The 26,109-nt window shown below is 43.5% G+C and overlaps 2 protein-coding genes across 4 annotated transcripts in view; one reads left to right on the top strand and one right to left on the bottom strand.

Moving 5' to 3' along the window:
• Positions 1 to 2,696, top strand: part of ZFYVE26 (zinc finger FYVE-type containing 26) — a 60,935-nt gene extending 58,239 nt beyond the window's left edge. For both annotated transcript variants that reach the window (XM_090271031.1, XM_090271029.1), the window contains exon 42: positions 643 to 2,696. In XM_090271031.1, coding sequence (XP_090127157.1) covers positions 643 to 846 — 204 coding nt within the window. In that variant the 3' untranslated portion in view covers positions 847 to 2,696. The remainder of the gene's footprint in view (positions 1 to 642) is intronic.
• Positions 2,697 to 9,105: 6,409 nt separating this feature from the next.
• On the bottom strand, positions 9,106 to 20,825 carry RDH12 (retinol dehydrogenase 12). 2 transcript variants are annotated; one of them, XM_090271027.1, is made up of 7 exons: positions 20,588 to 20,825; positions 19,040 to 19,158; positions 18,397 to 18,552; positions 17,651 to 17,755; positions 15,832 to 16,041; positions 13,954 to 14,143; positions 9,106 to 11,205 (listed from the first exon to the last, which is right to left on the bottom strand). In XM_090271027.1, the coding sequence occupies exons 1-7, from the start codon at positions 20,653 to 20,655 to the stop codon at positions 11,103 to 11,105; spliced, it is 951 nt and encodes a 316-aa protein (XP_090127153.1). In that variant the 5' UTR covers positions 20,656 to 20,825; the 3' UTR covers positions 9,106 to 11,102. The 2 variants fall into 2 exon arrangements, with proteins under 2 accessions (XP_090127153.1, XP_090127154.1); XM_090271028.1 differs by having other exon boundaries at positions 20,612 to 20,825.
• Positions 20,826 to 26,109: the final 5,284 nt, after the last annotated feature.

The following is a 26,109-nucleotide window of genomic DNA, read 5'->3' as shown; positions in this document are numbered from 1 at the left end:
CCTAATTATGTTTACAAGTTTTATTCCTCAAATGTCCTGTTAAAAGATTTTAAGTTGAGCAGGTTAAAATCAGGAAAATCAAGGAGCAGTATCTATGTGTCCCATGCAGGGGACAGGATAATTGCTCACTCGGCCATTCATTCATTCATTTGATGCATACTCACTGAATGTACTGCAGACCAGGCTCTGTGCTAGGCACCAGGAATACAAGAGTAGAAAAAGCACGGATCTTAAGCTCTAGTCAAGGAGACAGACGTCAATCAGATAATTGCCCAAATAACGGAAGTCACACCTTGTGGGCAGTGAAGCCAGGAGGAAGCTAGAGAGCCCGGGATAGTGAGGAGGAAGACCTCAGAGGGCAAGGACAGAGGCTGGACCCTGCCTCTCCGCTTGCCTCCTTCTTTTTGAAATTCTTATCCTATTTGTAATAACTTTTTACACTGTAAAATAGCACAGTGCCATGGCGTAGCGTTCAGGATATTTAAAGAGTTGCTCTAATATAATAGAAGGTAAGAAGCCAATGACTGACGTGGGGGGTGAGAAGTGAAGGCTTGTGTGCCTGAGCTCTGACGCAGCGCTGTGTGGTCCTTGGCGCCTCATCACTGATGCTTCCTTTCCTCTGTCTCCTATGCCCGTTGCCAGGTTCAGGCCTACCTGACGTGTTGCAAATTGCGTTCTGCCTATCTGATTGCCGTGAAGCAAGAACACTCACGGGCCACAGTCCTCGTCCAGCAGGTGCAGCAGGCCGCCAGGAGCAGCGGGGACGCTGTAGTGCAGGACATCTGTGCCCAGTGGCTTCTGACGAGCCACACCCGAGGTGCACTTGGCTCAGGCTCCAGAAAGTGACTGCAGGCGGTGGGCCCTGAGAACTGCGGGGCAGGAGTGACAGAGGCACTCTGACCTCTTTCATTCTGTGCAGGGAGACTTCCCTGGCTCTGCCCAGGTCGGAAAGAGATGGGTTGGATGCTACTTGCCATCTTGGGCAAGGGACGGGCCCTTTCACGCAAGTGCCATGTTTCTCTAAAACCGTGGAATCTGTGTGTGTTTGTCTGGAGATGGCTAGTTCTTTCTACCTCAGAGTGAGTGAGTGTGTGCACACTCCTGTGCACGCGTGTTTACGCCCAAGCATTTCTGAACAAATGAAACTCTTCCCCCACTGAAAAGAGGCACTTTGATTTTAGACTACTGCCGGCGTGGAAAACCTTCCCTGCGTTTTGGTTCTTAACCCGGGTGTTCCTGTTTGTACACAGTCCCCTCTGTGTGGAGACATTCCAGTAGTTTCTCGTGACTAGAAGGGTTTTATCGAGAATTATAGAGCAGCACCGAAAGGATTGCCTCTTTTCCCTTCCTTACCTTCCAAACATTCAGAGATGACTTTGGGACAAGTGCTTCCTGTGGAGCAAGCTGCTTCCAGTGTCTTCTCTCAAAAGCACAAGGAGTTACGTGAGTCTTAGATGGTAGACTGAACAGAAGGGTCCTCCCTCAGGTGCTGGCATCTGAAAGCTGGGGGTGCATGTATAGGCGAGCAGGTCTGGAACCCCAGACATGGGCCGGAGAGGCACCACTGAGTTCATCCAGCAGGGAGAGAAGGCGAGCCTCCCCAAGTGGGAAAGGAGGGGGGTTGCTTGCTAGCACAGAGCTGGCTTTTGTGAGTATCCCTGCTGCAAAGTGAGAGGATGTGGCTCCCTCATTGAGAGTCTGGGGAGAGAAATGGTAGCTAGGATCCTAGAATGAATGGTTAGACTTCACCTATTTAAGCTACAGTCCTATCCGTGGCCCTTAAACTGGTTAGGAAACCACTTCCTCTTCTCCCCTGCTTCTCTTCGGTCTCTTCAGGACCACAGGACAGATATGCAGAGACCAAGGGCCACTGAGAAGGCCGTGCACTTCTTTGTCTTAACAGAGGGCGTCAAGGTTTTGCTTTGGAGGTGGGCTTGCAGACAAGAGCCAGATGAGAGGACCATGAATAGGTCCCATCCAGTTAGTAAAACTAGGTGAAGTGCTCCTTCAGTATGGGCTTGTCTTCCCACCTGAGATGGGACAATGTTTTAGAAAGGGTCTGTCATTCTCAGTGGCTTGGATTTGCAAATGAGGGACCTATGAAAAGCTCTGCACCTCCCACCAGCCGGAGCTCAGCCTGCTGATCTCACGTTTGCTGCTGAGACAAACAGGAGCTAGTGGCAAAGTCAGTATCTCTGGTGCTTAGAACCCTGTGGATTTCCCTCTGAGCCAGGTTTTTTGAATGGAAAATAAACAACTATTTGGGGCATCGGTCAGGTTCAAAGTGTTTGTCCTGCTAGGGAGTGGAAAGACTGCAGACAGAATTCTAGATCCCTTTTGGGAGAAGTTTGACAAGGTTATTACTTCTTTGAGTCATAGAATGCATCTGTCCCAGGAAACGCCTTGCCTGGCATCTGCTTGCCCTTCTGAGTCTGCCCTTTTTGCACTGAACATAAGCACTTTATATGAATGGTTTGCAGATGATGCAGCCCTTGAATTGGGATGTTAAACTAGATTTTCCTGACTTTCCCTAAAACTAAAATAATAACCATTGACTATACTGACAAAGATGAGGCTGAAGGCCTTTGAGCATCACACTGTGGTCTCCAGCAAAAAACAAACAACAAAACCTAATGCGCATGTTGAAACGTTGAATGTTTTACCACAAGCAGCCACAATAAAGTCTGTCCTACCAGTTCTTGGCTTTGTGACTCCTTTCTGCTGTCTCGCTCTTACCCTTCCCTTTCTTTTTGCTTCATATTCTGTGTGGAGAGAAAAAGTGGTTGGGAAGCATCAGATGGCCTTCAATTCTTGAACTGCTCTAAATGATTCCCATTATAACTAATAACTTTATCTCAAGTTTCCTGTGTTAAAGACTATTAGTATACTCCCCACTACCGGAAGTTGTTGTTTTTTTTTTTGTGGGGCGGGGTGGTTTGCTTCATTTGGAGTAGCAGGTGGAGATCAGTTACACATTCATCAAGTGAAAAGTCCCTCCTGTCCCTGTCCCTTCAACCCAGTCCCCTCCCAGAGGCCATTAGTGTCAACAGTTTCTTATATATAGTTCCAGAGCTATTTGATACATAAATAGCAGTAATAACTAAAGTATTCTATGGTGAAGATATGCCATAATTATTTAACCAGCCTCTATCAGCGGACATCTTTTGCCACTACAGATTATACTACAATGAATTATCTTGTCCAGAATAACCTGGATGAGAGGAAATGTGCATTTGATTTTGCCAGTTGCCTTCCAAAAAGGTCACAGCAAATAAATATCCCACAGCTGTGTAGGACAGTGTCTGCTTTTCCACACCCTTGCCTTAACAGTTACAAATTCTGTAGGTCTTTGCTGGTGTGATGAATGAAAAAATGTAGGGCCCTTGGGGAAAGTAGGACTCAGATTGTTTTCTTGCCATGTTCTCAGAGCAAGTGTTTGCAGTATGACACTTCACCGTGGACAGTAGCATTACTGTCATTATCTCCTTTCCCCAGAAACAAGATCTCATCCAATTTCTCATTAAACACACACATAAACACACAAAGTAATGATAGAAGTACACCTGAAAACCACCTGGTGGAGACATGGCAAAAAGATGTGTCACCTCAAAGAAAATTGGAACATGCAACCTAAATCTAGGAAGAAGGACCGACCACTATGTTTAGAAACCTGAGACACTCCAAAGTTACCAGATATCTTTGGCCAGAGCTTAAGCAAGGCAGATCAAATGCTATTAGGCTCTTTTCATACCCAGGCAACCAAATAGCAATAGTCACAGTAACCCTGAGGGAAATGGCCTTTTCTTGGCCATCATCCCCTCTTCTACAGTAGTAATGTTGACTAACCCATCCTTGAAACTTCCGATTCTTCCACGACAAATTCAGTCAACATCTGGTTGCTGAATGGTGCCTTCGGTGGACTACTCCCCTGCTTTGGGTTTCTGCGTGTTATTTCTGGTTGGAACCTTTCCTTCACCACCTCCACTACCCACCCTGCAATCTTCCATTGTCAAAACCCTTTCTTCAAGCCCATTTCTAGTGCCATCTCTACAGATTGTTGCTTCTCTGGCTTTCTCTTCTTTCCACTTAAAGGCTGAAATTCTTCAAGGTTCTATCTATTCTCTCTCGGCACTCATACTCTCCCATACAACCCCATAGTTTCAGCAGTCACCTTGAGTTCTAAACCAAATTTGTCTACCTAAATTCTTCTCCACCTCAGAACTGCCTTCTGGTGGCTCACCCACATGACTGACTTGCACCTAAAAACATTAACACATCCAAAATGTAGCACACCCTAATCCACCCATAAACTTGATCCTCCTCCTTCAGTGGATATTAGTATTAATTAATGTCATTACTATTGAGCATGCTGCCCAAGTTACAAACCTCAGAGAGTTCTCTGTATTGACAACTTCTTCCTCCTTATTCAACAAACATTCCAGGACCTACCATGCATCAAGCACATATCCAGTTGACAGCCAAGTCCTATCATCCTACCTTCCCAGTCAGAAGAGCCTGGTCCTTCGTCTTCATCACCTCACTTCAGGTCCTTGTCACTTCCTCCCATGACTGTCACAGAAGCCTCTTCTTCACCTCAAACACCTATCCAAAAAGTGTACCTTCTATCAACTCCATATTAAATAATACTTATAGAAGAACAAACAGACTTCTCTATAATCTTGAGGTATGAAAAGTCTTAAGTAGATACAAACCTCAGAATCCTTGGAACATTTAATTGTTTTTATTATAGTTAAAATACACATGACATTAAATTTATTCCTTTAACTCTTCTGTGTGTCACTTAAAGCTGTCCTATTCTTCAACTTGACAGTCAATTTGCACTTGTTATTAGATTACCTCATAGACCATAAGCTCCTTGAGGGCAAGGATCTCCTCTTGCTCACCTTGTGTTATGTACAAATTATTTGTGCACTATTTACCAGTAAGTAAAAATTTTTTGAATTAAATTATATATAGTACCTGTTAGAGTCTTTCTAAATTGTAAGCTTCTCAAGGTCAAATGACTCACTTCTTGCCTTCCACCCCACCTCCTTCTTTCAGTTTCCCAGAGGAGACATAGTCTTTTCCCCTTTTAAGCCTGCTGCCTGGTGACTCATCCTTCAGGTCTTGCTTAAACGTAGGCCACTTGGTTCAGGAAGTCTTCTGTGATCTCTCCCCGCTGCCCCAGACTAAGATGGGCATTTCTGCCATGTGTCTGTGTAGTAACGGCAGGAGCAGGGAAGAGACAAGGAGGGCAACAAACCAAAACCAACTATCTTTGATTAAACTAGGAGACAATTATAGGAGAAATTCACAATATGAAGATTAAAAATAAATAGAGTGACACCTTTTCTAATGTAGAAGGTGTAAAGAAAGAATATGAGTGGGATACAGGTAAGTTTGCTGGTTTGGTAGCAGAAAGTTGGAGTTTATGGCTGATGGCTTTTATGCTCTCTATGAAATCAGAGGAAAAATCACCTGTTAATGATTCAAGGGAGCTGGTGGATTCTGTGGTTTGAGAATACCAAGAGGACATGAACTAGGTGTTGTAAACTCAGAGGCAGTTTCACTGGGAAGCTTTTGAGGCTTACCTGGGCTCCTATGAGTTGCTGGGAATTGTATTCCAGTTGTGGAGGGGAAACAGTTGCTATCAGAAAGCCATTTTGTGAGAGCATTGCTGGTAAAATTCCTAAAGAGACCTCAGAAGAATTTAAATTTCCACCACTCCAGTTACTCATGTTGTTTTTCTTTCTCATTCTAGATCAACACTCACTTTTGTACCTAAGTTTGTATCTCTAATTTTGTATTCTCTTCTTAAAGGTGGTCCCACAAATTGTATACGCTTTCCTGGATCCATCCTGAGCTGTGGGAGAACAAGCGATCAGGCAGGGCTGGAAGCCCAGCTGACGCTGATGATCAGTGATTGATAGTGGTTCAAGTCTGTTGGGTTGTGTGACTTTCTCCAGCACCAGCCTCAACACGTAGAAATCAGAGAGTTGGATTCTTCTGTGCTTGGCCTTTGCTGGACAGGGGTCATAATGTGGCCAGAGAATCGGCAAGGGAAAAACCTGGCAGGGTAGAAGGTTTGGTTGGAGTAGCGTGTTGGAACAAGTGAAGATACCTAAGGAGCAGCAAGTTTGTGTGGTAATAAGGTATCTAGGTGTGGTCCTTGTCATGGGAATGGGAGACTGAAGAGCAGTCAGTAAGTTCAGTGCTGAACAGATCAGGGAACCAAGTCTGAGTGGACATGTGGCACACTTTCAAATACCAGTGCTTCGGGCAACCCCTAAACACCCACAGCTACCACACCTTTCACTTAGTCTCCCTACAGTGCCGTGCTGTTATTTGAGTTGAGATATTTACTGTGTAATCATACTCTCTCATATACTTTATGAGGCAAAATTATCATATGTCCAGTAAACACTCAATCTTTCTTTCATTCCAGATTGACATTAAACCTCTATGGAAGACATGGGTCCAGGCGAGTAAAAGGGGCCTCTTTTCTGGGAATTCCCAGGGCGGGGCTCCCAGTACCCTCGCCAGGACTATATGAACAGTAATGCCCTTAGAACCAAGCTAGAAGGGCTCCTTTCCTTGGCCATGCACGTTAAAAAGCCCTACATTTCACAAAAGTGCACAAGAATATAATCAATTTGTTTAAGAATACACAAAAATATAGTAAATTTATTTAAGTTGGCATCTCTTTACTGACGATCCGGCGCTAAGTTCTGACATAACACAGTCTAATAGCCCGGCCATCTGCTCTCATCCAGTGACTTGTCAGTGTAGGGGCATGAAAGCCAACCTCTTTCCCTTAATTCAGGACAACTCGGTTTCAGAGCTTTCTATATCAGGGTCACCTAAGCCTTGGCTGCAACTGCACCACAGTTCTGCTTGCCCTCTGCCAATCCTACTTCCGTTACCCTCCCAAGGGTGCTCCCCACAACCTTCCTGTGTACAAGTGTCCAGTTCAAAGAAAGTCTCCTTCCCAAGATACCTGGCCTTTATTAAGCCAACCATACTAGCAGGTAGTCTGGCAAACCTGAGAAGTTATAAAATGTAATAGTCCAAAGGGTTCCCAACACACATAACATAAGGATTCCATGTATTTTAAGGAAAAACCTTTTGCATGTGTTAGCGTCCTGTTCTCTCTAGAAAATAAACATAAAAATGACTGTATTTGAATGTGGAAGTGGGAAGAACCCAGCCTTGTGAGCAGGTTTATTCAGAAACCCTGTGCTACCAACACCAATACCAGCGTATTGCCTAGATGTGGCCGCTGGAGCCAATTCCTTGCAGCCCATGCACAGCTTTGTTTCTTCTACCAACACCCAGCCATCTCTGACATGCATAAAAGCACCCACCCGAGCCCATGCCTCTCGCCTCTGTTTATACTGCTTATGGCGTGAGCTCGGACACAGGTGTGAACCTCTGCTCTCGCGCTCACGGTCTGCTTGCTCTCCTTGCTGCACAGACAGGGCCCTGCACGGTCCTGGTTTTTGATGTTTGCTTATTCCTCCAGCCCAGAGGAGACATAGGATCCTCACTGCAGTGCATGCTCTGCACCAGCCCTGTCTCCCACCCTTGCATGGCCTTCTCCCGTCCCCACCTCCTCTTTTTTTCCCCTTGTCACCAGGGATTGCAGTGGACCCAACAGCCCATCCCTCCTAGCCCGCCTCATCCCTCAACCCCTTTGCTCACTCATATTGTTACAGAACCCCTGGGCTACTCCAGTTGAAAACAAACCCACGGGCTCTTTAGTCAGGGGCCCGTTTGCCCGCCGCCAAAATTATAACTCTCAATACCAGAGTTTAGTGAAAAGAAAAAGAATAGTTTATTTAACAGTTATATAGATTTAATTATTTGCGGATTTCTGTTGTTAAGTCTTATGCTCTTTAAAACACCCACAAACACATATCCTTGCCTCCCCACTACCAAACCAGGCTAGTTTTAGAAAAGTCAGAGAAACCCTTTCCCTACTTTCCAAACACAGTTCAGCTTTACCAGTAGCTGCCAATCATTCAATCCTGATTGGGGAGACCTCGTCTGTGTTATGGGGTCCACCAGCTTTTAATCCAGAACCTCATGGATTCTCAGCCTCCTTGTAAACTACATAGTTAGTCCTTTTGTAATCCACACAGTCAGCCTCAGCCTCAGTCAAATCCACACAGTCTGCCCTAACCTTAGTTAAATCTGCACAGTCCGCCTGGCTAAAATGTCTGCCCCTTATTTTTAAATCCCTGACTACGTCCTCTGATGCAGTGGGTGCGGTAACCAGTTCTGACCATTCACAGAACCTTACACAGGCTCTGTGTGCTTTCTCCATACCATCCCCTGGTTCAAGACTCCTCCCATCTACCTGAGGCTTTGGATGCATTAAAGCCATTTTGCATAAGAAAGACATTGGCCACCAGCCTCAGGCATGTGGAGGCATTCGAAAAGCTGCTTCCTTCTCCCCATCCCCCAGCCGCAAACTCTGGGGATTTTTGGAACACCCCTGTTTCTGTAACAATATTGCCCGAGTTTTCCTGAGTCCACTCTACCACGTATCAACTGTGTGAACTTGGGCAAGCTACCTGACTTCTCTGTGCCTGTCAGTAAAATGCGGATAACAATAGTACCTACCCCAGAGGGTTCTTAAGGAGACAGCTAATCCTAATTAACATAAGTGCTTTACATAACTACCATTCTTCCCCACTGGGTGGGGTAGGTGGGATGGACCCCAGCTTCAGGTGGGGGAAGTGATTGGCTTAAGCTAATTAACATAGCCCATCCTTAGCCATAGTGATTGGTTCAGGAGGGAGCCCAATATTTATTCAGGCCAACAAGACACAAGGAGATTTTTGCCTCCACTTTTTTCAGGAGAACCACTTCTCTTTCCCTGACTTGAACAAACCAGCAGTAAAAAGACTTCTGTGAGATAACCTGGGAAACTTGAACTCCAACTATTAAATGATATTCAGGAATTATTGATATTGCTAACAGTTATGTGTTGATGTAAGAAATGTCCAAGCCTGTCGAGAATTTTTATAAGTTTATTTGAGCCAAACTGATGGCATATCATGGGAAGCAAAATCTCAATAGAATAAAAAATGCTCTGAAGAATAACAGTTTTGCAGCCTATTTTATACATTAGAATCAAAGGAGGAGACATAAGGAGGGCTACATGAAATCCATTGGTGGGGGATTAAGGAGATGGGAGAAAACGTGGATAAAAGGCAAAATGGAGAAACACATACTTTTACAATGGTGGGTAAAGGATAGTTAATATTCACAACACATAGAAATGATATGCTGAGAACAAGACAACAATGAGAGATTCTGTGGTCTGGTGCTCTGGTGCTGGTGACTGTACCCATGAGGAGTCTAGAAAAGAAAATCACTGACATTTCAAAGATATGTTATCCTAGATGCATAAGAACAATGGGCAGAGCTCACATAAGGTAAAGATTGACCTTTGCTAAGGACCCTATAGACTTGGGGTGTGACTACCTGCTATGACCTGCCCAGCTAGGACTTTGTGATCAGACCATCCTGTTAATTTTGATCACTGAGCTTGTCAGGCCACATGTGGCCTCCCTGAGCTTGTCATGTTCTTATTTAGATACGGATTAAAGTATTTCTTGGTTAATGTACAATATCTGGAATGTGCTTTCAAATATCCCCACCCCCAAAATGTCGTGGGTGAAATACAGATGAAACAAGGTTGACAGAATGTTAATGTTGAAGCTGGATGACAGCGTGATGTGTGATACTGTTTGCTCTACTTTGGTCTATTTGAAAATTCCCATAATAAAAAGGTGTTCTTTTTTTAGTCTACTTGCTGTAGAAGAAAAGGATAGTTTTGTCACCAGATGCCCCTTGGATGCTTTAGAACAAAAATCAATAACATGACTTCTTAGGTCAATTGGCTGACAGATTAGGCTTATCTCTCTACCTCTTCTTGGTGACCTTCAGCACTTGAGGCAAGAAGCTGGTCAACCAGAGCCACAGCACAGGAGAGCAGGGAGGCCAGAGAAGAAAAGACCTGTGATTTCAGGTAGAGAGTTTATCAGGGCTTGGTTTTTCTGCATCTATGTACCAAATTAAATGAAATCCCATATTCCCTCTGGCCTTAGTCTATGGTGAAGCTTAGCCTCTGTGTAACTGAAGTCACTTCTATCACTTCTTAGATAATAAAATGTGAGAGCTGGAAGAAACTTAAGAAAATACCCAATCAAAACATCTTATTTTACACCATCTTAATAATGCATTATAAGATGCGATATTATAAAAAGGTTATGGGTGATGAGGAGGGTGAGATACTACTCACTAACCTAGAAGCCTGGCTTCCTTGCTTTGTTCCATTTCTCTCTTGCTACCCTGAGAAAATAAGTAAGGCAATGAGATGTATAGTCTATTTCCTCTAAAAACTGAGGTAAAGGGAATGCTTTAGAAAAGGAAACCATCTACATGATTGAGAATGGGAAGGTCCAAACTTACATGCTGTTATATGTCCATTATATCTCAATAAAGCCAGAAAAAATTTTTAGTTTTTAAAAATGAAGTGGAAAAATAAAATGCATCACACAGTGGCCCCAAGACGCTCAAAGAACCAAAGTTGGCCAAAGTTAAGCTAAGATTTTCCTGAGTTGTTCCAGACTCCAGAGTTGTGAGAAGTATTTCAAAGACCAAAAAGATCATTCAAGAGTTTGAGTCTACAGTCCCTAGAAATACGTAACGCTGATGCTCCTGTTGCCTCAGCTGAGCGTGCTGGCTGGTGTTTCGTGTACTGCTGAGGAAATGGACCCACAAAGAGTCAGGCTCTTTTTGCCATCCCTCTGCTCAGCCTGACATCTGCCTACTCCTGCCCCGAGAGGGTAGCCGACTCTGCGCGTCTTGGAGAAAAATGCTCTGTAGGTGTGAGCATCTCATGCCATGAGCCAGCCTCCCAAGAAGGTTGGTGTACAAAGGTTTCCAGAAGGGTCAGGAGAATCAGAGAAGGACGGGGTTCGCAACAGCAGCCAGCTGGGAGGACAATCCTTCAGAGTTGGCCTTCTCCTTGATCCCCTTTCATTACGGAGCAGGCTAAACCTGATAAAGCTGTGGCTCATCTACCAGCTCTACTTCCATTGGATTCCTAGAAGCTCACAGCTGACATTCCACAGACGCTCAGCTGTTTTGTTATTTCGGGCCCTTGGAGACACCCAGGTCCTCTTGCAGTCACTGGAGGGCAAAGAAGGAATATAAATATCCAGGAGTGGAAATTGACCATCGGGAAAAGTTTATGACCTCTTTCTCAGAATGCATTGGATGGAAAGAAACTAATTGTATTAAAATGCAGTTTATAAATATCATTTAAAAAATCTATGATATAGTAATATATAGGCTCCTTTATTAACAAGAGTCAGCACTATGTCTAATAATCACCGGATTTCAAAGTAGTGGTGAGCAGACATGACATTTTGAGAAATCTGCAGCAACTACAATGTGATGTGAAAGTATTATAGTTTTATTAGTGACAAAGTCATAGGTATTACTACTAATCCTGCAGTTCATTGCCTACATTCATGGAAGATGCAGTGCTGATAAAGAAGAAAAGCCTATGAGTTCATTACTTCTTACACCCTTGTTTGCTTTGTTTGTACAAGTATACAAATAGCTCTACAGTCTTTTGCTCTTTCATATAAACTGGGATCATACATTTATTTTGGGAGGGATGTTTTTCTCTTGTTAAAAAAAAAAAATATATATATATATATATATATATATATATATATATATATATATATATATATATATATATTTCAGCCTTGGCTGGTGTGGCTCAGTGGATTGAGTGCCAGCCTGCAAACCAAAAGGTCGCTGGTTCAATTCCTGGTCAGGGTACATGCCTGGGTTGTGGACCAGGTCCCCAGTTGGGGATGTGCAAGAGGCGACTGATCCATGTATCTCTTGCACACTGCTGTTTCTCTCCCTCTTGTTTTCCCTCCCTTCCCATCTCTCCAAAAGTAAATAAGTGAAATCTTTAAAAGAAAAGGAAAAAATGTATATTTTAATTGTACAACTATTAAATAAACATGATCTTTAAAATTTTTTAAATAATAAAGAAATACCTGCAGTAAAAAGTGACAATCCTCCTTCACATCCCCTCTGACTCTCCCTCAACCTTCTTCATAGTAACCACTGCTACAGTTCGCTGTGCATCCTTCTAGATTGTTTTCATGGTATTTACAATGATAATTACATAGTTCTGTGTTGCAGTTTTTCTCACAATACTATATCACCAACATTTTCTCTTTAAATGTTGTTTGAAAATATTTCATTTAATGATAATAATATTTTATCACCTATTTAAGGCAGTGATTTTAAATAGACTCTAGGTTAGCATTGTCTAATAGAAATATGATGTGAATCACACATGTGAGCCACAGATTTTAAATTAATTTTCTAGTAAAATTTTTAAAGTATATCTTAAAAAGTAAAAAATGGGTGAAATTAATTTTAGTAATATGTTTTATTTAACCCAATGTAGCCAAATAATTTCAGCATATGATCACTATGAAAATTATTAATTAAATATTTTACTTTTCTGTTTTCATAATCTGGTGTCCATTTTACATATATCGTACATCTCAATTTGGACTAGCCATGTTTCAAGTACTCAGTAGCCACATAAGGCTAGTGGCAACCATACTGAACAACACAGCTCTAGAGACTACCTGGGTTTAAAACCCAGGTCTATCACTTACAAGCTATATCATCTTGAGCAAGTTAATTGTTCTGTGCCTCAGTTTCTTTACCTGTAAAGTGGGATAACAATATTATCTACCTCATAGAGCTATGATGATTATATAAATTAATAGAGTATTCCCTCACTTATCGTGGGTATTACCTTCCAGACACCCCCCACGACAGGTGAAAATCCATGAAGTAGGAACCTTACATTTATTTTAGTATTTATATATACTTTAAGGCTTTATAAACCCTTCCCACACACTTATAAACCATTCCCAGTACCTTATTAACCTTTCCCACTCCCTTATTAACCTTTTCCACACTTTTATAAACACTACTTATGTTCTGTACATATTCTACACTCTTAAACCTACGTAACTTTAACAACATATGCATACAGTACCACAAAATCCCGCGATACAGCAAAAAATCTGTGATAAATAATTAAACATAATATTTTTAAAAATCCTGCGATATAGTGAGGCCATGATAAGTGAACCGCAATATAGAGAGGGACTACTATACATATAACATGCTTAGAAGAGAGTCCAGCATTTTGTAAGAGCTCAAACAACATTAACTATTATTGTTTATCTGTTCCCTTAGCGTTGGACACTGAGGTTATTTCCTATGCGTTGCTTATGAACCGTGCACCAATGAACTGCCTTGAATGAAGTAGAAAAGAGAGTAGACTGGGCTGGATCAAGTCATGGAAAAGGAAGGAGTTGTAATTCCAGGCTTCCCTTTATTCCCAAACTGTGTTTGTGATAACTCAGCATTGAAATGTCTATTTCTACATTCCAACTGAGAGTGCCGATCTTGGCAGCTTGAGGACAGTGGCCTTGCCCTGATGCTTTGTGCTAAGCAGTACTGAAGAATGCATAAAAAAAGTCAGCCAAAAGCTTCAATGAGGAGAAGAAGGACCCAGAGAGCCTGCTAATGTCCATTTCAAGGCACAACCAATAGGGACAGTCTTCTCTAACAGTTCTCAGAAAGCTACAAATCTTTCCTGGAAATTTGGCACACAGGGACACAATATTGCCACCAGAGCAACTCATGCCAAATTTCTAATGTCAGTTCCCTGGGGAAAGCAACAGCATTTGGTTTGCAGGCCCAGCTCAAACCTGGATTCTGCTTTGAGGCACAAACTTGGCCACCTGGGGTGCAAAGCCCAGGCAGCTGCGTGTCTCACCGTGCACACAGGCTGGGGAGAGAACCCGCTCTGACTCCACGCACCTGAAGTACTTGCCGCTCAGGGGCTCCAGGCCCTCAGCCAGGGCGCAGTGCAGGCTGGTCTGCGCCCCCTCCCGCGCAGACTTGACAAAGGGCGAGAAGAGCCGCCAGAGCAGGCACAACAGGAAGGAGTGCCGGACCAACTCCGAGCTGACAATTCCTGGGTGCACTGCGTAGGTGGTGACCCCCGTGCCTATGGCAAAGAGAGCACAGTTAGATGAGGGACACACTCTGAGCCCCTGGAAACAGCCCACCTCCTGCTGCAAAATGCACAAGTGAGAAGGGACTCAGGGAACAGAACCCCACTTATCGCCAGGTACAGTCTGACTAGTAATTAATTGATCTCTTCCAGAATGATCTATAGCTTTCTCAGTCTTCTGTACTCCAAAAGAAATGCTTGGTTGAAGGTCCTTCTATGTCAATGTCACCTTTCTCTGTGGCATAAATATTAATAATAGGAACAACATGTACTACTTGTACTACTAGTTATAGTAGGAGTATTAATTATTGACAGTGGTATCTTTGGACTTTCTATAGAAAAGCTAAAGGGAAGCAATCTGGTTGAAAGGAGGGAAGATGTTGCTTGGAGCTTCGTTTGCCAGGCAAGCACATTTTATTAGGTGTAGATTGAGGGGTATTGATGGAGATGATAGAGGTTAACATGCCCCGAGACACCCCAGGTGCCTCTACTATTTTTAGTATTTGTTAGGCCTTCTACCTGCTTTACCTGCATTATCTCATTTGATCCTCAAAGAGGCTTGTGAGGTAGGTTATATTAAGATGCCCATTTACAGCTGAAGAAACTGAGGTCTCATCACACAGAGGTTAAGTGAATTGCCCAAGGTCATACCCTAGCGGGTTGCAGGGCCAAGGTCTGAATCCTGATGTAAATAGCATGGACTCCAGAGCTAGACTGTCTGGATTTGAATCCGGGCTCAGCTAGGAAACTTGCTTGGTCAAGTTTCTTAATCTCTCTCTCTCTCTCTCTCTCTCAAAAACAGTAGCACCTACCCCATAGGAATGTTGTATTAAATGAGTTAAGATGTGTGTAGTACATGACACACACAAAACTCTCAATTATTATTGTCATTAATATTACTTCTTTTAATGATTACGCTAGTCTTCTACCTTCTGTATTCTGATAGTAAATTTCATTGTCCCTGAACTCTGGCTTATTCAGTGTAGCAAATGGTCCCCATGATCTGCAGATGTCAAAGCCAGCAACTCAAGGAAAACTCCAGGGAAGCACATATTCATAGGAGTAAGAGAGGCTTCACCTCATTTTAAAGTTGAGAAGATGAAGTCAGGGGAGATTAAAGGGACATGTCCATATACACACCTGGCTAGTATGTGGCAGAGCAAGAACTCAGACCCAGGGGCCTGACATCCAGCCCTGGCTCCCTGACTCCTGGCGGTGGCACCTCTGTCGCTCAGCTCACCCTGTGAACCTCAGCAAATGGCACCCAGAAGTAAATACCCTGGGTTTAAAGCATGGTGCCCACATTCCAGTCCTGACTCCTTCACTAGCCATATAGTCTTGGGCTGGCCACTTCTTTGGACCTCAGGTTGGGCCCATATAATAATAATATCTGTTCTACCTGTCACAAGAGGTTATTGGGAAAAATGAAATGAGATAATAGATCTAAGAGTTGACATATATGTAAGGTAACATTATCAGTTCCTAACCCTTATTCAATTTTAAGCTGCCCAAGGGCAAGAACTCTGTTTTTATTCTATTTATAACCTCATTCTCCTTAGTGCATAGAGCTACCACTGTAATGCACATGTTTGACATCCTGGCTTCAGAAATTTCTGTGGATGTCTAACCTGGACAGAAGACCCTGCTTTTGCTACTTAACCCTCCCCTTTCTCCAGACTTACCTTGGAGCCTCTTGGCCAGCTCGCGAGTAAAAAGCACATTGGCCAGCTTGCTGTGGCAATAAGCAAAACCCCGGCTGTAGCGCTTCTCACCCTGGAGGTCATGGAAGCGAATCTTGCCAGCAATGTGGACCACGGATGACAGGTTCACCACCCGTGCAGGAGCAGACTCCTTCAGCCGCTCCAGGAGCAAGTGGGTGAGAAGGAAGTGGCCTGCAAGGAGAGCCAGCAGGGAAGACTGAGGACGGGAGTGGCTGCCCAGGCTCAGGCTGTGGGTGCTAATGACAAGACTTCAGCAATATCTCACTCTCTTCTGGGTGTGAACAAATTTGTGTGTAACTCAGTGCTAATGGTCAGACAGTCTGAGTTAGTGGATTCCTTAAGGCAAGGACCAGAGCTAGACCAGCGGTAAGGCCATACAGACTTAATCTGTACTTGTTCGAACCTCTGCCCTTGTCCCAATCAGGACACGTGCTTCCTGCTGGCTTCCAACCCTGCTATGGCCATAATCACACAACTGGGGGTCCAGATATACCCGCGTACAGAGGGAAGGGTGGGATAGTCAGGGAAAATAACATTTGTCTAGGATCAGAGAACATGTTCCATGATCTCCTCTCTAGAGCCATCACCTTGAACTCTGAACCCCAGCCTCTCTCATACCTCAAGTCCTCAAGGCTTGCCTCCTCCATCAACCAACTCTTGGCTTTCTTACCCTCAGTTATAGAGGTGCTCCCCCCTCCCCAGACAAACACAGACTCCTGCAGCCCCCATGCCTGGCTCTGCTTGGCAAGCCTTGTGCTACCACAGTTCCACCCAAGAATGGCATTTTTCTTCTTGGTATCTCCAAAGAATGGGGGTTACTTTTTTTTTTCTTTTTACTTTTTTATTGAATTTATTTGGGTGACATTTGGTTGATAAAATTATATAGGACTCAGGTGTAAAATTCTATAATATATCATCTGTATACTGTATTGCCTGTCCCTGGCTGGTTTGGCTCAGTGGATTGAGCGTCGGCCTGCGAGCTAAGTGTCGCTGGTTCGATCTTCCAGTCAGGGCACATCAGAGAAGGAAAACTCTGATTCCAAAAAACCTCCGCTGCCTTGCGGCATACCTCTTCAGGGGAAAGGCTAAGGGAGTAAACCCCGACAGAAAATCCGGAGCCGGAGTCCCTAAGGCGGTTTGACGTTGTAGTCAACACCGGCAACTCCTGTGGCGCACCTGAAGCCAAGCTGTATTGACTCGGTCTTTCCCTTGGACCCTTCAGCTGCGAAGAGAGGGGGGGGGTCTGCTGCATGGGCAACAGCAGACCCTCCATATCACCCCGCCCAGGCTCTGTAGCTTCAGCTTCACTGGAGAGGACACTCCAGCGTCATCGCAAGATGTCGATTCAACATGGGAGGAGACAGATACCGTGTCACTCCCGAGTCGGAGTGCACAACCATTCTCGGCGGTGCAGATAGACTCTTAAGAAGCTACACCATCGTCTCTCGAGACGGACGGCTGCCGCCGACGACGACTGTATTGCCTGTTTACCACCCCAAGTCAAGTCTCCTTCCATCACCATTTAGCCCTCCTATATCCTACCACCACCCCCTTTTCCCTCTGGTAATTGTGGTTTCTTAATGGTATGGGTAGGAGGATCTCACTTTTTGGGGCTGGTCAGGAGAGGGATAATGAACAGAAAAAACAATATGTCCAGTCTGTTGGAACCCTGGACTCTAATAGGACCACTGGAGATTCTCAGCACTGGTGTAAGGTCACCTACACCTACAGAGAATAAGGTGGGGTCAGCCTCGCTGCTCAGCCCCTCAAAAATACTCACCCAGGTGGTTGACTCCCAGGTGGGTTTCAAAGCCATCAGCTGTCTTGGAATATGGACACATCATCACTCCTGCATTGTTGATCAGAATATGGAGCTGTTTTTCCTCTATAACACAACCAAGGAGACCCTGTAGTTAGCAAAGAGTCTGTTAAGTGTCCCACACAGTCCTGAGTATTTACTTCCTGCCTTTGGACCTGTCTTTAGTTATTGCTGTCTTCCTGTACACTGTTCATTCATTCATCCACTCACTCAGCAAATATGTACTGAGTACTGACTCTGGGCCAGGCCAACTCTGCTGGGCACTGGGCATGCAGTGGTAAAACAAGACAGACGTGGCTCCTGTTCCTCATGGATTTCATAGTCATTGGTAAAGCTAGTTATTTTCCAAGATACAGAAAACCTTTGGCAGCAACACAACCTCATTTGGTGCCTATGGCCACAGAGGTTGCTTCTCAGGATAAAAGAAGAGTGGCATCAGGGCCACACCTTGATGCCAAGGTACAAGCCCAGACAGGGAGTTGGCACCTTCAACATTCCCATTACAGAGGCAAAAAGATGATAAGGATCCCGCCCAGCTTGTCCACCTACCACCCCTTTGCCACTTTCTTGCCCGGCTGGTTCATGTGGCAGAGCCTGTCCAGTGGAGCCCATGATAGTTCTGATGTAAGAGTCAGAGATGGTTTAGGGTGGAGCAACCCCTCCCACACCCAGTTTCCTGCTTTTCTAGCTACCCACTAGGGCTTTACCTGCCAGAAAGCCCTCAGCAAAGGCTCGGATGGATTTGGTATCCGATAGGTCCAGTTTCCGCACCAGCACCTGGGAGTTCTTTGTATCAGCTCGGATTTCACTGGCGGCAGACTCTCCCTTCAGTACATCTCGGCAGGCAATGTATACTCGGGCTCCTGGGGCCACAAAAAGAATAAAAAAGAGCGTGATGTGTTCAGGCCCTAGGCTGAAAAAGAGCCTAGTAAGTGAGTTTGGGACCGGTGGACAGAGCACTCCCTAGCCATCCCTAAAGCAGAGAGTGGCTATATTGCCACTTTAGGATCCTCACTGCAGCGCTGCTCATTCTTCTGGCTATCAACTTAGCTCCAGGCTGGGAGCCCTGGTCTTTACACTCTGCTATTTAATATCTTTTTTTAGAATAACGGACTTGACCAGTTCTATACACAGACATCACTGTTTTTCTTACTTTATATCATAGGAAGGGAGGAAGGAAGGTTTAAGGCCACAGGGTAAGTTAATGTCACAGCTGGACTTGAATCCTGGGTTCCTTGAATTCTGGACCAGAGCCTGAAGCCCAGGAGAAAAGACAAGGAAGTGTGGGCAGAGCCCCTGTGAGGAAGGCAGGAGGTCCTGCCCTGTGGGCACAGAAGTGGAAGGACTTGCCTCTGCGAGCGAGCTCCCTGGCCGTCTCCTTGCCAATGCCCGTGTTGGCGCCGGTGATCACCACCACCTTCCCAGGAATCTGCACGTTTGTTTTACAAACCCCACCAGCAAAGAACTTCCTAAAGGCAAAGGCAACAAAAGCATTCATACACCATCCTTCCCAATCCCAGACTGAGAAACAAAAATCTATCCAGCTTCAGAAAAGAATTTCTTTCAGTTGTCGTCAGGAGATCTAAAGAAGCCCATCATCATGGGACATGTTTCCAATGGGCAACAGGGTCTCCTGCTCATCAGCTAAGGTTGGAAGGTCATATCTCCAGGAGCTACAAATGGTCATCTGGGCAAACAGAATAAGTGCTCTTGAGCTGGGGTTGGTACCGACCTTCCTTACTAGATAACAAATATAACAAAGTCTTCTCTCTAGAGGTACCTGGAGGTCAGCTTCCTCCTCCAACATGCATTTTAAAAAATGTGCAAAAAGCATTAGTGCAATCAGTGGTCTTGAGACCTAGGTCTTCAATAGCACCAACAGTGAATAACTGATGAATGGCACCTCAAGGGGTTCCACACACACATGTGGCTCCTGCCCGCCCTCTCCAGTTTTAGAAAGCCAGCATCTTCAGAAGTTTTTTGCCATCCCACTAGAGAGTCCATTCTAGCCATCAGCGCAGAGAGAAAACCTTTTTCAGGCGTCTGTGCAGAGAGCATCTTTTTACATAAAGTTTACTGGACAAACCCCAGAAAGAGGATTGGAGAAGGGAGAGATGATTTTGTGATCATTATGCAACTGCCAGGCACTAGGCTAGGCACTTTCCATAGGGAACTTATTTTAATCGTCTCAACCTCTCTTATTATTCCTATATTACAGTGGAGAAAATGGAGGCTCAAAGAAGTTCAAATCACTTGTTAATGGTGACAAAGCTGAAATGGGAACCCAGGTTTCTATGCCAGGACTTAGAGCAACACTCTGTCTCGGACAGGTTCGTGTAGCCTTTGTTATCATCGGCAATTTAAAAATTCTCTACTTAAGAACACACATGTCTTTGACACTCCCAGAAATCCCATAGCAAAAGAGCCACCCCAGAACATTCATTAGTTGAGGGAAGAGAGTTTGTTTCATTCCCAAAATGCCTGGCACTTAACAATGAGTCCCTCAGCAACGACCACGCATGGTAACCCAGCAGAGCCACCTTAACTAGAAACAATGAAGAAAGGAAGACCTTCCAAGGGACCCAAGGGAACTGAGTGAAAGAGCAAGGACTTCCACCTAAGTTGCCTGTAAAGCTACTTACTAGTCATCCACACAGCCTTCCACTAGCATCAATTCAAATCAGCCTCTCCACTCCCAGCCCCAGGTGCTTGCTTCTTATTTTCCTTCATGGTATCCATAATTACCTCCTTCCTTTCTGCTTTTCCTGCCCTGACTGTCTCCCTTGACCTCTATCCCTTTCTCTTCTTTCAGCAGCTGAGAATTCATCTACTTAAAAGTTCCATGGCTCCCAATTTAGGACTTTGTAAAATATTGTATGTTACCGAATTAAGACAAACCTGATGGACGGAGCTATCACGTACAGGAAGGAAAGGAAGGAGGTGAGCAGTCCCAAGATAACCATCATCGTTTCAACTTCTTTAGTTGTTGCTGCGTTAGCAAAAACAACTTCAACTCAAACTCTGGCTCGGGCTCCTGGTCTGGCTCCAACTCTTGGCTGCTTCTCGCTGCTTCTCCCTCTTCTAGCTCCTCTTGATCTCTCAGCAACAGCCTGGCTCTAAGCGTAGCCCAGAATCCTATTTAAATCCGAGAGCTGTCAGAGCACAGCCTGCTGGGAGATGTAGTCCTGGGGGAGGACGACGGAGGATGGAGAGGAACCTCACACTGACCTGCAAAAAGAATAAGGGGAAATGGAACAATTGCTCCCTAAGTTTCCCACCCTCAGTTATTTCTTTTATTTAAGGAATGTGATCTCTCCAACAACCCCTGCAAGATAGAACATTTTTAGCTTTAGCAACGGACCCCATGATACTTGAAACACAAATGTGATCAGAATAGAAAGACAAAGAAGAAATCCCCAGAAGAATGGTGAGAGAATTCAGGGAGTCGTTTCCCTTGGTGGGGCAGGGGAAGAGATCAGGAAGATACATGCTGGGCATACCCTTGGTGTTCTGTTCTTCGAAGTGAGTGCTGTATTATACATTTGATTTGTGCACTTTTCTGTGTTTTATGTCATACTTCAATGAAGTTAACGCATCCATGTAAATGCCAAGGAAAAGGTATAGTGTTTCAGTGCATGGACTTCCTGGTTCAAATCCCAAATGATCTACTTAATAAGCTCTACGACCCTGGGCAAGCTACTAAACCTCTGTGTTAACTCAGTTTCCTCGCTAGTACAAAGGGCATAACAAAATATATACCTATTTGTTTTAAGTATTAGGTAATTAACTAGGTAGATAATATCAGACAGAGACTAGCATATAGAATATACTGTGTAAGAGTTGGCTGTTATAATCAGCTGTATTGATTCCTGTCTCCCTTGCTATACCACTTGCTTTACCCAAGGGATTGGTGTAGAAAAGGGGGAGGTAATGAATGAAAGGTGACATTTCAATTGAATGCTATTAAAGAAGAGAGGAAACACAAGGGAAAGCCTCACAACCCTCTGGAGGTGGATAAGTAAGGTTCACAGCGCTGGCTCACTCAGCATTCCTCTCCTAGACAGGACAACAGGCAAGGAATCCAGACAGGACCCCAGTGGTCATGCCTCAGTTCTGCTCCTTCCTGTGAAGCTAGTGGAGGCTCCAAGAAGACACACGTGATGAAAGAAGACTCCTGTGGCATGCAAGTATTCACTCCCCCTCTCATCAATTCATCCATCCATTTAATCTATACTTACTGCATACTTCTTGGTGCCAGGCATTGTGCCAAGTACTCCAGAGGCCACATTCCTGCCCCTTGGTAACCCCATGGATCTGATAAATAGAACAAGGAGCAATCAATAATTTACAGGCAGAATCTCTCTTGATTCCCAGGGCCTCTCCCATCTCTTCTCACTTCTCTCACTTTGGCTCCAGTTCCCGACAGAGGCAGACCTACAATGTCAGCTGCAGAGACCTCAGACTCCCAGAAACTCCTGACATCTTGTTGCTGGGGCCGCCAAGAAGTTGATGTCCACTGAGCCAACACGGTCCTGCTGATTGGACAGAGTCCTTTTCCTCCCAACACCTGATGACACTGGTCTGCCACACCTCATAGATTATATGTGAAAACAAGATCTGTTGGTGCTTTATGCTTAGAGCCCTCCCTATCCCATGTAATCAAAGCTGCAGTCAACTAATGGGACAGACACAATACTATACCATGCAAAATACAGTACATCTAATAACCTCAAATAAGGGTACCTTTGTGCTAATGTCTTCTTGGCTCCCCAAGATACCCTGCATTTGTGGAAATGATGCTCAGTTTATCCTTAGTTTGTCTGCAAGGCAAAAAACCCTAAGAAACAGGGTGTAGTATTCTAGAGCAACAGAAAGAAGATATTAGAAGGCATATAAGGCATCTAATATTATGGAAATACACAAGTAGTTTGTTAAGAAACTACCATCAGGTGATTGATTAGTCTTACCAAGTATTAAACCATATTATAAAGCTATAATTATTTAAATGGTGACCACAGTCAGACAAGTCAGCAGAACGGAATGGAAAAACAAGAAATAAACCCCAATGCAAATGGAAATTTTTAAAAAGATTTTATTTATTTATTTTTAGAGAGAGGGAAATGGAGGGAGAAAGAGAGGGAAAGAAACATAGATGTGAAAGAGAAACACTGTCCTTCTCACACACCCCCAACTAGGGACATGGCTGCAACCCAGGCATGTGCCCTGACTGGGAATTGAACTGGCAACCTTTTGGCTCCCTAGCCAGCACTCAGTTCACTGAGCCACACCAGCCAGGGTGCAAATGAAAATTTAGATATGATTTTTAAAACTCCATTTCAAATCAGTGTTGGGGGAAGATGAATTATTTCATAAAGTATTATAACTCCTTGCTATCCAGTTGGGGAAAAGTGAACTTGATTCTTACCTTACTCTTTACACCAAAAATTTCAAATAGCTCAAAGATATAAATATGAAAAATAAAACCACTTAAGTGTTAAGAAGACCTATTTGACAAATTTTAAAATAATTTTAGAGTGGTAAGACCTTTCTAATAAGATAGGAAACCCAGAAATTGATGAAAGAAAATACAAATAAAATCTTCATTAAAAAACAAAAAACCCTCCATGGCCTGCGAGGCAAGTGTCGCTGGTTCGATTCCCAGTCAGGGCACATGACTAGGTTGCACGTCAGGTGCCCAGTTGGGGGCGCGAGTGAGAGGCAACCACACAGTGGTGTTTCTCTCCCTCTCTTTCTCCTTTCCCCTCTCTCTAAAAATAAACAAACAAATTAATTAATTAATTTTTTAAAAATCAATGTTTCTCTCTCTTAAAGTTAATAAATAAAAAAAAAAAAAAAAAAACCCTCCATACACAAGGCAAAACAAAAGAGAAACTGGGATGGGGTGGAGGAATGTTCACAACATGTATTATAGACAAGACTTCAATTTATTTAGTATATAAAGAATTGTTACAAATCGCTAAGAAAGAGAATAAACAACCCAACTGAAATAACAGCTTACAAAAAAAAAAAAAGGAAATAAAAGTGGCTCTTCACCCTAACTCAGAATAAGAGGGGTGCAAATTAAAATGACACTGGGAGCCACTTACCAGATTCGCAAAGATCAAAAAGGCTATCACACAGTGCATTGACAAGAGGGTGAAGAAATAATGATGCACTGCTAGTGGGAGAGTTGACTGTTACAGTCTCCAGAGAGAAGTGTGGTAACATCTAACAAAGTTATGCACGTACTCGTTGACCTGAACATTCCACTTCCATGTAGTCATAAGGTTGTCATTGCACCATTGTGTGTAATAGCAAAACTTTGGAAACCTTCTAAATGCCCATCAGTACTACAGCCATACAATGACTACTATACAGCTGTGAAAATAATACTCTTTAACACACAATATACTTCCAAACATACTGTTATGGAAGAATCTTTGAGACATTGGGTGAAAAAGCAAGGAGCAGAACAGTGTTTATAATATGCTACCATTTGTTTTAAAAAATAGAGGGACTAGATGGGGATATTTGTATAACAAGATAACAAGAAAGGTATAACAATGGTTGCTTCTAGAAAAATGGAGACAGGAGCAGGAGGCATTTCAATGAATGTACCCTTTGGTACCTTGTGAATTCATAACCTATGACTTATTGAAAATTAAAATTTTTAGCTAAAAGAACCAGATAACTCTGAAACAACCTGTTCATTTTTGTTAAATAATCATTGCATTATCACAAACAAACATATTTTTCAAATCTGTATTGAGGTATTCTTAAACATGCCACATAAGCAAAGCCATCATTATGACCTTCTTCATCACTGTGGCTGACACCGAAAGGATCATGAACCAACTTGATATATGCTTTTTTAAAAAAGATTTTATTTACATTTAGAGAGAGAGGGAGGGAGAGAGAAAGAGATGGAGAGAAACATCAATCTGTGGTTGCCTCTCATGCACCCCCCAACCTGGGACCTGGTCCACAACCCAGGCATGTGCCCTGACTGGGAATCAAACTGGCGACCCTTTGGTTCACAGGCCGATACTGAATCCACTGAGCCACACCAGCGGGGGTTGATACTTGATTTTTTAGGGATGTTCAACCTGAGATAGAATAGATATATGTAATAGAGAGAAAGAGATGAATACACCAGAGGACCAGTGCAGGAACAGACCTGAAATTCACCAGGGAAGAAGAACTCACTTATCACCTGCAACAGAATCGGGAAACGCTCTTCCTGTTACATGAATCACAGGTCAGAAGGTAACGCCATCCTTGGAGGTGAGGGCGTGCTGTGAAGCTGGAAAGCTGGAAAGCTGCTCCGTGCTTTGACCTTTGGTCTGAATTCAAGTGGGGTCATAATCCACTGGCCACCTGGTCATCCCTGACCTGGTTACCCTGGAAAGTATCCTCTTACAATTTAGAGCAGGAGGAACTACAAACCTCTCCTTTTGTCCCTCCCCTCCCCTCAGCTTAAAATAACAAATTTCTGTGAATTCCTAGGGCTTACATTGTGTGTACAAAAAGGTTTGGGGAGATGATTACAACTTAGCAACCTAAATGGCAATACTAATCTTTAAACAGTATGTTCTTAAAGTCCTTTAGTTACCCTATCCCTGAACATTTTTCATCACTTTCATCTATAAGTTCTAGTTCCTGACATTTTTCTTCTCTCTCTCTCTCTCACTCTCCCTCTCTTTAGCTTTAATTGTAAGATATTAAAATGTACAAGAGACGAAGACTTGACTTGGGGAGGTAAACACATGTTACAATGTACAGATGACGTGTTGTGGAATCGTGCACCTAAAACCTGTATGATTTTGTTAACCAGTGTCACCCCAATGAATTTAATAAAAAGGAAAAAACTAAAGTATACAACATAATGATTTGTTAACTCCGTTCTTAAAAGTCTATCCTTTTTCATTGTTCACCTAAACTCTACAAATTCCTTTATTTTTCTCACTTCTCTGAAGCTATGTCCAATTTAGCTGTGTCCAATTATTAAACTGTCTCCCCTTCTGCTTCCTTCTTGAAGGTGCTATACGCATATTTTCCCAAACAAAGACAGCTTTCAACCCTAAAAGAAACTGTTTTCCAGCCTTTAAATGGCTTTTCACCCAACTTCTTACATAGAGTAAGTAGTCATAAAACAAAATTTGTACCACTTTGTAACCATGATATGTAGCAAGAAGCAGGAGAGCATGACAATTAAGCTTACAGGTTGTGGGGACAGACTTCTTGGTTCAAAGTCATGAGGACAGACTTCCTGGTTCAAAATCCTGACTTTACTTTATTCAACAATAAAATGATAAATAAAAACTGGGCAAAGAATCAGAATAGACATATCTCCAGGGAAATATTTCCAATAAGAAAATGACTTATAAGTACACAAAAAGATGCTTAGCATTACTAGCTAT

The sequence above is a fragment of the Furipterus horrens genome, unplaced genomic scaffold (assembly GCF_987537825.1).
Source record: "Furipterus horrens unplaced genomic scaffold, mFurHor1.1.pri manual_scaffold_3, whole genome shotgun sequence".
In the NCBI taxonomy this organism is placed as follows: Eukaryota; Metazoa; Chordata; class Mammalia; order Chiroptera; family Furipteridae; genus Furipterus; species Furipterus horrens.
Note: the sequence above shows the minus strand (reverse complement) of the source record. Positions and strands in the feature narration are given on the sequence as shown.